This window comes from Humulus lupulus, chromosome 1 (assembly GCF_963169125.1).
Source record: "Humulus lupulus chromosome 1, drHumLupu1.1, whole genome shotgun sequence".
Lineage (NCBI taxonomy): Eukaryota > Viridiplantae > Streptophyta > Magnoliopsida > Rosales > Cannabaceae > Humulus > Humulus lupulus.
The window spans coordinates 50,622,595-50,635,486 of NC_084793.1; the positions used below are offsets into that span (position 1 = coordinate 50,622,595).

At 32.7% G+C, this 12,892-nt stretch overlaps 2 protein-coding genes across 2 annotated transcripts; one reads left to right on the forward strand and one right to left on the reverse strand.

Annotated features, from left to right (window-relative positions):
- Nucleotides 1–5,774: 5,774 nt before the first annotated feature.
- On the forward strand, nucleotides 5,775–9,972 carry LOC133792228 (uncharacterized). Its single transcript, XM_062230140.1, has 10 exons — nucleotides 5,775–5,791; nucleotides 5,825–5,860; nucleotides 6,191–6,260; nucleotides 6,685–6,838; nucleotides 7,126–7,847; nucleotides 8,445–8,618; nucleotides 8,730–8,846; nucleotides 8,919–9,098; nucleotides 9,178–9,224; nucleotides 9,384–9,972. The coding sequence occupies exons 3-10, from the start codon at nucleotides 6,213–6,215 to the stop codon at nucleotides 9,724–9,726; spliced, it is 1,785 nt and encodes a 594-aa protein (XP_062086124.1). The 5' UTR covers nucleotides 5,775–5,791; nucleotides 5,825–5,860; nucleotides 6,191–6,212; the 3' UTR covers nucleotides 9,727–9,972.
- Nucleotides 9,973–10,764: 792 nt separating this feature from the next.
- On the reverse strand, nucleotides 10,765–11,410 carry LOC133792234 (small polypeptide DEVIL 14). The gene has a single exon (XM_062230143.1). The coding sequence runs from the start codon at nucleotides 11,225–11,227 to the stop codon at nucleotides 11,078–11,080; it is 150 nt and encodes a 49-aa protein (XP_062086127.1). The 5' UTR covers nucleotides 11,228–11,410; the 3' UTR covers nucleotides 10,765–11,077.
- Between the last annotated feature and the right edge of the window lie 1,482 nt (nucleotides 11,411–12,892).

Here is a 12,892-nt window from a genome sequence, read left to right on the forward strand (position 1 = left end):
GATCCATTGTACGCGTTTGGCGGGTTATTGTCCTTCCTATCTTGAGATAGGTTATATGGGATGTTCCCGCTGTCGCGTACCTCGGACAGGTCTTCCCTTGGACGAGCACGACTGTCGTTTCCCACCGGGTTTCCTCTTTGAGAGTTTAGACGATCTCGGAGGTCGTCCCTCGGGGTGGCTTGAGGACTTTGCGCTGAGCTCAATCGTTGGCGCAAGTCTCCGCCAGAAAGGTCACTTCGGCGGCTTCCGGTCCAATAGCTCCCGTTTGAGAAGCTTGGAGCCCGCCTCCGGGGGTGAGGATCTGGGACTTCTCTGGGCGCCCTGCTACGATGGGAAGGCCCTACGGAAGGTGGATTTCTCCTACTGCTCCCATGAGCTGGAATATCTCGGACTGGTTGAGGAGGAGACGGATATCTTATCGGTGAAGGAGGATGCCTGACCGGGGATGCAATCCTGGTCCCGTCAGGGCGGATTAGGTTAGGTCGGAGCCGCTCGGCTCTGCCAACCTCCGAGTCCTGCGCTCGGCGGTCTGAGCGAGGTGCAGGACGGCTGATCGGGGCGGGCTATCGTTGTGAGCCCTCCCCGGATCTCCTTCGCGAATTCCCTCGAGCCCTCCTGGGCGCACTCGAGGGTGGAAGTGAGTTGGGAGTTGAAGTTCGGACCGATCAGCTGTACTGCTGCTCGACCGTGGGTAGTTCTTCAAAAGTGGTCTCTCGGTGGTGCAATGAGGGAGTAGAGTTTGACGTCGGGGGTCTGGCCAACCGGCTAGGCCTGGACCGATTACCCCAGCGGGACTTATGAGTCTCGCCTTGCCTCTTTCTGACATTAGCGTCGGTTGTAAGAGGGGGTAGTCGGGCCAACACCTCCTGAATCTGTTGGTTAGCTTTCGCCAGCTGACTCCTCAGCTGTGCATTCTCCATCTGCACCTCCGTGTAGAAATCTGGGTTCGGATTAGGTGGCCGGGGAGCCGAACTTCCAGTGTCATCTTGGCCTATTGGCTGCTTGCCCGGCCGTTGTTGAACCTCAAGGTTCTGATCATCGGAGATGGCGGCATGATGGGCCCCTGCCCATCACGTTGGTCCGCCTTGTTACTGTGTCTTGAGCGAGTGACCACCATGGTTGGGTATTTGCGATAGCACCAATCTAACAAACTCTCAATGAAAGCACCAAACTGTTGACGTGGTTCTTCGCCAACAAGTAATTAATAGAATAAGAGAATGGGATTAGTGTTAAGTAATGAACCGTAACAGATGAATGATCTTATAATAAAATGGTGATACGAATACTTTTTTAGGTGGTTCGAAGGTTAAAATCCTTCTACTCCACCAGCCAATATTATTGCTAGTTTTCTGGTATTCTTTACAGGGTATTTCTTTACACAATAGAATCCAACCCCTTGCAACTCCCAGGGTCTCCATATTTATAGGAGAGGGCACCTGGGGGATGGCAAGGGGGGTCATCCCGTGACCTTCTTACCCATCATGTCACTTCTGTGACATTCATGATTAATTCCTAAAACCTGACAAATGAAGTGTGGTCTAATCAATAGGTAAGGGGGATAATGGGCCGCACGGCCCAACCCAGTCGTGGGTGCCTGAACACGCACGTTTATGCTGCGTGTCCGAGAATTCAGGGATATATCAGACACGTGATGTCTGATATATGCATGTTTACATTGCGTGGATGACTTTATAAGGGGTCACAGCTGTCAACTCCAGCTCGTACCTCGAGCTGGATGTCTTCTTAGCATGCGGTATCCATACTTCTGACCCGACTCCTTAGTAACCTTAGTAAGCCTTTGGTTACCTCGAGCTAAAGAGGTAGGACCTGGTAACAGCAGCTCCGGATACATGTCACCCACGTGGCTGATATATAATTATGTCATACCTCAGCTCGCTAATAGAACGTGGAGAATTAGGGCGTACATGTATGTTATTATTTTTAGAATATTGCCAAAGGGTATCTTAATGTGTCCAACACCACTTGATGTGACATATTGTTATTAGTATAAGTTAATATTGACCCCTTATATTTCATTTCAAAATAACAATACTCGTATTTTTAGTCACATATGTGTTTTATGAATAATTTTACTTCTAATTATATCCAAAAAAAAAAAAATCATCATTCTATAGTATATTAGGTACATGCACGTTATTTAGTTTTATTTATAGAATTTATTAATTATTTTTAGTAAATTTGTATCATTGTTATATAAATTTTAAATAAATAAACAATATTATATATAAAAGAATGACATAAACATATTAAATGAAAAATTAAACCAAAACATTGTGATTTTTAAATATATATATATATAATATGATAACCTTTTTAAACATAAATGATAATTTTTTAATAAAAATTAAGATTATGTATTATTATCGTAATGATATTTTATAATATTTAAATTTCTCTTCTATATAAAAAGTGTGTACATAACGGAAATTCTTGGTTTTAACGGTTTTTTATCTTTTTCCATTAACTTTAACAGAATATTCTTATATTTAATGGTAGATTGTAAACATAACTTAAACTTAAATAAAATTAAATAAATAATTAAACAAATTAAAATATAATATTTTTGAGATATTTTACAATGACAATTATTTAAAAATAATAAAAGCATACATTTTATACCTTAAATAAAATTTAATTAAACTTAAACTACTATCAACTAACAACAAACTTCTTTAAAAAAACTAGCAACAAACTTAAATTTAAAATCTACGTATAATATTAACATTATATTAAATATATAATATATAATCTCTTGTTGACATTGCCAAATTCAAAAACTAGAACAAACATAAACTTAAACAAAAATTAATTAATTAAGTAAAATAGAATATTTTTAGGATATTTTATGATAATTTTAATAATTAAATCATATTTATTTTTATTAAAATTATTGACAATGTTTTGCCTTAATTTTTTTAATGCATTTATCTCATACATTATATTAAACATCTTTATATTTATTTTTATGATATTGTTTATTTATTTAAAATTTATATGATAATTAAAAAAATATAATAAAAATAAATACATATTTGAATAAACGTATTTATAACTTTAAAACTAAAGAAACGTGCATTACACGTTGATTCTCCTAGTATATTAATATAAGTATTAAATATTTGGTCTTGTATTATATATTATTAAAATATTTTATAATATTTGAATTCATATTAATATAATTATTAAATATCTAGTTTTTTATTATATATTATTATAATAATGATATTTAATAACATTTGAATTTATATTAATATTAATATAATTATTATATTTGTAGTCTTATATTAAATAATATTATAATAATGATATTCGTTAGAATATGTCTTGAATCTGTTTACCCCTTTCAAATTTTGGGTTTTCTGTTTTGGGCCTAATTTGACATTTTTGGTTTAGGTTTTGAGAGTAGTATAAAAACTACTTATTGTAATATTTGTAATTCTGAATATCGTGAAAGAAATAAAACATCATCTCCTTTACCTGTGGACATAGCTAACACATTGTTAGTAAACTACATAATTTTGTGTGTTTTTTATTATTGATTTTTGCTTTAATCTTTCTTGTGTTTGTTACAACAATATTTTATAACATTTGAATTTAAATTTAACTTTATATTAATATAATTAATAAATATATATTTTTAATTAATTTTAAGAGTATATTCGGTTAACTATTTAGAATATTTCGTTAAAATAAACAAAATAAATAGTTAAAACAATAAAAAATATCAATATCTACACACTTTTTATATAGAATAGAATTATACATAATACAAATATTATTACATTTAATAGATAGAAAAAACTATTGGATATATGTATGCTTTTTTAAAAAATTAATAATAATGTAGTAATATTTGTAGCACAAGTGACCCTGTAACACAATAATAATTATGGACGGGCGACGCATCAAATCACTAACAGTAGGTATTTTCGCTAAAATAAAAATTTACTTTGAAATTTAAGTGGTACAAAGAAAAAATAAAACATGTGCCAATTATATTATGGCGGGGAATAAAAATAGCAAGTTAACTAAATGGGTAGGTGCAAGTACATTGCTTTTTTTACACTCTAATTGGTCATATAATCATGTTTTTATTATAAATTAATTGTTGGATTACCCAAAAATTATTACTTTCAAAATTTGTTCCTTCTTTTAATTAAGGCAATAAAAAAATTCACCAGAAAATTTCTATACCAAATATAGTCCAAGTACTATTCAAAATTTGAATTTGTATCTATTTAATTTTAATATATGTTTTCATTATGATTTGAAAATACTGTTTAAAAACTAAATTGTATATTTTTAGAATTTGAGTTAGTTGTTAGTTAGTATAGAGAATATAACAAAAAATAATGAAATATCGCTTTTCAAGTTTTATAAGAAATTTAGCATGTGTAAAATTTATACTTTTAATTTTCTCAAAATATAATTAAATAATGAAATATCTCTTTTTGAATTTGTAAGATCAACTTTGTATCATAAACTACTAACTCATAACCCAAATTTATGGGGATTAGTTATAGAACTAAATAAATAAAAATAAAATGATTGAACACAAATTAATTTTAGGGGTATTTATGGTAAAAATAATTAATGTTTACAAAATGTAACATTTAAATATTATTTTTTATGGAAAAATATCTAAAGTTACTAAAATGTCACATTTTAATATCCAATTTTTTATGGGAAAAATATGCAAAGTTACTAAAATATTGCCTCTTTATTACCCCAAATATTTAAAAAATTAATATAAATTGAATTTGAATTATAAAAAATAGCCTAAATTAATTATGAAATTAAAAAAGTTTTATTTAATTAAAAAATATTTTTAATTTAAAAATTAAAATAAAAGTCAATAGCTAAAAAACTTATATAATAAAAAAATGATTAAAAATATTTTTAATTTTTTAAAAGACTTAAATTGACTTAAAAAAAATGTAATGAAAAAAAACGAAAAATGAAACTGACTATACTAATAGAAGAAAAAAAATTAAGAAATTGTACTTAAGAAAAAATAAAGAGAAATGGCATATATATTAATATAATTTTTATCTTATATAAAATTGAATTATTCTTATGTCTACTTCACACGATATTGTATTTATAAAAATAGTTAAAAAAATATATTTTAAATATTAACATTTTTTCTATTTTTAAAGTTTTTTATCAATTTATTTTTTTAATTGAAAATATTTTTTATTAAATAAAATTATTTTCAACTTTAGATTTGATTTAGGTTATTTTTTATAATTTGAAGTATAAATTTAATAATTTTATATTAATCTTTTAGGTTCAATATTTTAGAAAGTAGGTATTTTTTTTCTCGTAAAAACCCTTTAGTCATTTAAATACTATGTTCAAAATATTAAATAATTTTGTCGCAAAAATATCAATTAATTTTATAACAGAACTTGCGAGAAAAAAAAATATTAGATTGGAATTATTATTATTAATATATATTAAAATATGGATACACATGAGGGGCATACTGTCCTATGGCTACAAATTAAATTACACACATGGCATTGGTTTGTTTGGGTTGGGACTCGGGAGTAAGTGGAAATTTCCATGTTTTACAAAAGAACGCAATGCGAAAAAGACTGAAATGACTAAAATAACCTTGCAAGTGCGAAAAGACAGATAAATCCAATTCCTTACTTAGCTGCCTTGCCTAGGTCTGCCCGGTCCATCAGTTATTGCTTCTCCCGATAATAATCGCACACTACAAATACCGTACAAAACCCTTTCTGTCCTCTCCTCTCTCAGTTCTCTCTCCTCTCCTCTCCTCTCTCAGTTCTCTCTCCTCTCCTCTCCTCTCCTCTCCTCTCAATTCTGAAAGGTCAGTACTACTTCCTTCCATCGTTTCCTAAAGTTCTGTTTGGATGCCGTCAATCTTCAAAATGAAAACACACATTTTCAGTAAAATTATTTTTGTATATTTTTCCGACTCAATTGTATAATGATTCTGTCATTTCTGTTTTCCAGTATCTAAAATGATTTTTGTACAATTTCATTACTCGTGATCATCGTTTGATAACTATTTTTTTTCTTCTTTCTTTCATATTTGTGATGAATTTTGGTGGTTCGTCCCCATCCAGAAAAAGTTTTTATAATTTTTTGGTTATTCTTGTTCGATAAGCAATCTTATTCGTGTTTATGTTTGATACAGATTGATAGCTCTGACTCTGAGTATGGGTTTCAAGTCGGTTTTCCGCTGCTTGCAAGAGGTTTTTCCTCAGGTGTATGCTTCGCTTTGACTATGGGTTTCAAGTCGGTTTAAATATTTTTATCGTTTATATTGCATCAATTTGCACAGTGTTTTATTGTTGTTTATTTTTTTTTAACGATGATATTAATAATGTAGTATAATGAGAAATTTTAAAGAAGGTATAATTCATTAGGATTATAGAGTTTTTAAGTAAGGAAGTGGCATGCGAATTTGATTGAGCTTCTTTAAATTCTTAGAATCTGTAAGGTTTTTTTGGTTAATAGAATGGGAGTTGATTTTTTATGTTAATTTATTTTATTAAAGGTTATTAGAAATATTTTTTTCTACATGCTTAGTGCTATTTTAATTCGAGCGCAAGGGTTATATTAAATCTAGAAGAGATATAAGAAGTTGAGATTTGTTTTTCTCATTGTTATTGTTTTTTTCCTTGGTAGATTGATGTGCGCATTCTGAAGGCTGTTGCTATTGAACATTCAAAAGATGCTGATGCAGCTGTTAATGACATTCTGACTGATGTTCTTCCTCACTTGGGTAGTGGAAATTCAACTTTTCCCGTGATCATTTCTCCCAATGCTGGGAGTTTTAGAGGTATTTTGTACGGACATCCGTAGAACTTATTTTATTCGAGCAAAAATGGGTATTTTTTTACAACTATATTAGAAAAGAGAGAAATTGCAAAAGCAAATATTATACAACTTTAGGTTAACATGTTTCCTCTTTCTTATTCCTAGTCTTTTCTTTCACAACAAATTCCAAATTCTAAACCAAGCTTTAAATGTAATCATATATTTCCTTTTCTCATTTTCTTAAATGGTTTGTTGGGTGGAATTCACTCCTTTGATTGATATGCTTATGCCAAATCTGTTGCCGATCAGGTGCTGAGTCTTCTACGGAATCAGGATCCAGTTCATTTGAACATGTTGAAGATAATGCTGGTGCAAATGGTACACATGCTGATATCACTCTTGGGGTTGAGATAGAAGATTCAGGGATATCTTCAAAACTAATATCTCCTAGTCATGAAGATGGGGAATATATTGATTTTACAAATGGTGCTCTGCATGCTGATGGCATACATCTGAATGAGTCAATGAATGGATCTAACTCTTCAAGTTCAGATATTAAAAATGATGGTGATAACAAAATAGATTTGTACACTAATGAAATCCATAAGGAAATTGCGTTGGAGTTAGATCAGGCTGATCGTGTCCTGTCAAAGGCTGCAAAGCTAATAAGAGCTGATGATGAGCAAGAGTGCACGGATACTGGATTTGAAACTTTTTTTTCACCCAACTTATTAATGTCCATAGTAAGTTCTGACCAAAGCCAATTTGGTGTGTCAACTGAGGGGCTTAATGATAGTTTGAAAAACCCATCCTTTGAGGTGGAAAAGCGAGAATATTTTATGGCTAATGTTCATGATGAAGATCAAGCAAGGAGTTTTTCAAGTCTTACTTCCCAGAAAGACTGTTCTGTTGCTAGTAAAACAGGCAGCATTCAGGATGACATCTCTGAAAACAGCTCAGTTTTACAATCTAATGAAATTTCCAGAATTGATATTCTTGATGAGATTATTGAAGATGCCAAGAACAATAAGGTACTGATGATTTGTAAATTATTTAGCTTGAGAACGGCAAATATATATCCTAAATTGTGAGCGAAGTCAAAAGTCTTTGACTGAATACAAATTCTCATTTCTTGTTTGTTCTTTTTTTCATTCAATTGGAGAAGTAAATCATGTTAGTAAATCAACTTAATCATACCTAGCTCAATAAGGGATAGTTGTTGTACATACCAATTTTTGCTCTCCTTTCTAAGGTTTCAAATTTTAAGCAGCTAAATTTTATCATTCTGCTTTTACCTTTTCTGGCTAACAAATTATTTTACTGATGAGGGCCAGAACAAATATTTTGAAGTTTTTAGATCAATATAGAGTATATAGGGAGATGGAAGAGAGGATAAGATTAATTATTTTAGGATAGAAGCAGCCATACGTGCGAAAATATCTTCGTTTTTTTTTTACTACTAGTATAGTAAGGTAGTTTTGGAATATAATACAAGGACGTGGACATCTGCACTGCACCCATCTGCCAACAGACATGATCACATTTTCTTAATATGTATATTTTGTTTTACATTCCTTTCTTTTCATTCTTTTTTCCAAGTTTCTAATTACTAGACAAAAATGGTGCAGAAAACCTTGTTTTCTGCGATGGAGTCAGTCATTAACATGATGAAAGAAGTGGAAATTCAGGAGAGCAATGCAGAGCGTGCAAAAGAGGAAGCTGCTCTTGGAGGGTTGGATATTCTGATCAAGGTTGAGGAACTGAAACAAATGCTGGAACATGCAAAGGAAGCAAATAGCATGGTTAGTTGTCGTTCAGTGAGACTATGTTTTATTTTTTCCAATTTTGAATTAAGCTGGTCTAATAAGTGAGCGTTAAACTTTGTATATTTACAAATATGTATGTGCGTGCAGCAAGCTGGAGAAGTGTATGGAGAGAAGGCAATTTTAGCAACAGAAGTGAGAGAGCTTCAATCTAGACTTCTCTGTTTGTCAGATGAAAAGGACAAATCACTAGCAACTCTTGATGAGGTTCATATCAATATATATATGTGTGTGTGTGTTTATATCTCTGTTCATTTAGTAATCTATTTCTACATGCAGATGCGGAAAACCCTGGAAGTACGGCTAGCTGTGGCGGAAGATCTAAAGAAAGCAGCTGAGCAGGAAAAGCTAGAAAAGGAAGAATCTGCTAGGATTTCACTTGCTGAACAAGAAGAGATTATGGAGAATGTGGTTCAGGAGGCAAAGCTAATAGCACAGGCGGCTGACGAGAATTCCAAGGTAACTCTTTTGACTAACCATTGATTTGTTCAAGAAAAATTAACAGTTAGTGACTCATTCTTCTGCTTTGATCTGGCAGTTAAGAGAGTTTTTGATGAACCGTGGTCGCATTTTGGATACTTTACAGTAAGTTTTCCTTTGTATCTGATTAAATTATGAAATCTTGAATGTCTGGTTGTTTTGCATTTTATTATCTAATTTTAGTGTCCCTATACTTAAATATTGTTATTTCTTCCCCTCGTCAATCTCAGTGAAGAGATAACATAGCATGCTTCTCTTTTGCAGAGGGGAAATCTCTGTTATATGTCAGGATGTTAGTTTGCTGAAGGAAAAGTTTGACAAACGCCTTCCTCTAAGCATGTCCGTTTCGTCTAGCCAGACGAGTTGCAAATTAGCTTCATCGGGGTCGTCCATGAAAAGCTTGGCATCTGCATTGATTCACGAGGAAGACAAGTCTTCTAAGAAGCCAGATGACTCAAGTCCAGGTTCCTCAATCATTGATGTGCCACCGATAAGCAGAGCCGAAGAGAACAACATGAAGAAGCAAGATCAGAATGAACTTTCAGAAGACGGGTGGGATATCATAAAAGACGCAGACACCGAGACATGGATGGTGAAAATGGCATAGAGATCCACGATTTTCTATTTTTATTTCACTTGCCTAGTATCCTACACTCATAAGCAGACGCTTTGAATGGAGTCTGCACTCGTATGTAATTACTATATCTAGATATTATTAGTTGTACATATTTGAAAGTTGAAACAATAAGGGGGCAGGTGAGTGTTAAAGATTTTAAAGTCCGAGAGTACTAAATCAGTTTATGTTAATATTTATTTGATTATGCGTAATGATAAATAGTCCTGTTTTTGTTTCTTTAGAGTTAGCACATGCATAAACTTACCATACTATTTGTGAAGCACCATATAAAAAGATACATGACTCTCCTTATTTATATATTGGCCAAGGAAAGCAAAATTAGGCCTTAAATAATTTTTAAAGGTTATAGACCAACTGCGAGTGAAGGTTTTGGAAGCGTATATATGCTAAGTTGCCTAATTGGACATTAGAGACAATGCAATCTCACACGTGATCAATGGGTGGAGAAGGGGGTTTCAGCACCCTGGTTAATCGTTACATGGATTTTTAAGTCCCATAAACCTCTTGGTGGTGCTGCCAAACCTGATTCAGATCTCAAATTCTGAGATTGTTTTTTTATATATTTATAATTTTTGGGAGAAATAAAATGAGAACCTTAGTGTCATTGATAAGATGCTATACAAATATCCGCACATCAGATGCTGTACATTAAAAGCAATTGATACTGATTCACTAAACCATTTGAAGGGACCCAACCCGAGGCCGAAAATCAAGGAAAAATAACAGAATGATCGAGTCAAATGATTTAGTTCATAACTAATTACATCCTTGTTTAATCACGACGGTCAACGACAAAAACAGAATCGCTTTTGATCCAGGTAATCAAACGATGACACTTGTATTATTCAAGACCCTTGTTTAGCTGCCAGAACTAATTCAGTTTCAAATCACAAACAAACAGGCCTTAGCCACCATGTTCACACATTCTTGATAAGGTTTGCACAATGGTCCATTTTACCCATAATATTCTTGATAAAAAAAAAATACAATACGAATAAGCAAACACAATTAGAAAGAACGGAAAAAAGGTGTGATATTATAAGATTTGTTGATATGGTAAATGTACATATGCTTCAAGCTTTGTCTATCTTTCTACTCTAATTAGCTAAAAAACTAAAGTCAATATTGCTCTTACACTATATGCCCCTATAACACAATTCCGAAGGAATACCCTAGGATTGATCACCAAGAATTGAGACCTCAAACCTTCATGATCATCAGAAACTACAAATACCCTTTAATCAAGAAGCTTGATCTGAGCTTAATTACAACTTGGACTATTCAAGTTAGCTCAACTCAACTCAATTCACCATCGGTGACCTCAGTCATGCCAGCAAAGGAGCAACACGGTACACCTCCATATGATGTAAAGCCTTGCTCTCTGCTCTCTAATCTGCTTAGAACACCTTGGCCATGTCCGGACCTTCGAGCTAGTACTTCTTGTGTTGGAGAATGCATTTGCAGCTGCCATTTTCCCAGTAGAAAACCCAAGCAATGTTCACTTGGAATTTATGGGTTCGGATCAGTGTTTCGAGTAGTTTAGTGGGTAGAGACTAGAATTTAAAGAGGTTGATCAGATTAGTAGTGATATGGTTTTGAATCATTGAGATCAAACACATGTATTTATTTATAGATATGAGTAGCTAGAAGAGTTGTTATTGAGAGAGCAGATATGCCTAGAATGCAAATTTGTGGTGGTTGACAAAGCTTGACCCCCTGGGGACTAGGGCCAATGGGACCTGACCCCACTGTTTTGGTTACGTGACAAAGCAGACCTATTAAGCCTTGTCCCCTTTGACACACCCCATCGATAAAGACCCTACAGCAACTCTGCCCTTTGGAGGGTCACCTTGTCTTCCATTGCTACAATATGCATGCATATATGTGAAGCTTTATACGTTGTCCTTTTTCTTAATTCAATATTAAAGATTAAAATAGTGACTAATTGGTAGACATGAAAACATATGTATTTTTCTTGATTTAAAGATGATTACGTTCATGCATGCAGATAAGGTGTATATAATAAGATCGGGACGGTATATTATTAATATATTCGTTCAGCTAGCTAATTTTTGTATCGAGAATTTAATTCAATAAAAAAATGTATACCCTTTTGTTGTATCCACATCTTGCTTTGTAGGCACAAGTTGATACAAGAGGAATCTGTGCAGCTAAGCAATTGGCAATACCCCAACTATGAAGTGTTTGATTGTGACTCCTCACCATTAAAATTCTTGGCCAGTCAGCCACATAGGTAGGTTAATGCATAAATGTATATACATATTCGTATATTGTTTATTAGAGTATGTGAATTGGGTCATTACCAAGTAAACATATTGATATTACATTGATTTGATTATTTGTGGATGACTGATCGAAATAAAGAACATATATATTGGCTAAGAAAGCTTTTAGGTTAGTAGTTGAATTGAATATGACAATTAAAGTGATGCGTGAATGGTTATACTACACTTGTTCTACCTGTTCTTTAGGATAATCTCTATAATTGTCTATATTCATTATTAGCATTATTATTTGATATGGATGTGTAAGTCAAATGAACCGTTATTTAGCTTAATTAGCATTATTGATGGACCATGGTAATATATAAATACATACATATATATATATATCGTTTATACATTATTATATGCATATAGATAGATAGATAGATAGATAGAGAGGTTCAAAAGGAAAACCCCACAAGAAAACATGTGGTCTAAACCAAGTCCGAAAGAAACCGTTGAAGCTAAGTAGTAATTAGGGATTAGAAGGGATAATATAGAAACAGAGACAAGAAGGTGCAACTATTCCTAGTAGATAATAGTAGGGTACTGCTTGTACATAAAAAGTTTTAAAGCAATTTGATGGTCAAATCAAGCTCACACCTCTTGACACAAAATTTAGAAACTAGTAATCCCTTTAACAGACACACTTTAGTAGTTTTTAAATAAAAACAAAATTCTAAAAAGACTTTCTTGTATTAATAATTCTCAAAGGAGATACGAGAGGACTCTAACCAAAATAAGGGTATCTCCTATTAACTAAGTTTATTATTATTATTATTATTATTAAAGAGGGGAAATTACATCATCTATTACATTAATTTTTTTATTACCATATATATACTGAAAAC

What these genes read in the sequence shown, in the direction of transcription:
- LOC133792228 (XM_062230140.1), top strand. Translation starts at nt 6,213, where the DNA reads ATGGGTTTCAAGTCGGTTTTCCGCTGCTTGCAAGAGGTTTTTCCTCAG. An exon ending in AAGATGCCAAGAACAATAAG is followed by an intron (nt 7,848 to 8,444) that starts GTACTGATGATT and finishes AAAATGGTGCAG; the next exon opens with AAAACCTTGTTTTCTGCGAT. An exon ending in CACTAGCAACTCTTGATGAG is followed by an intron (nt 8,847 to 8,918) that starts GTTCATATCAAT and finishes TTCTACATGCAG; the next exon opens with ATGCGGAAAACCCTGGAAGT.
- LOC133792234 (XM_062230143.1), bottom strand. Translation starts at nt 11,227, where the DNA reads ATGGCAGCTGCAAATGCATTCTCCAACACAAGAAGTACTAGCTCGAAG.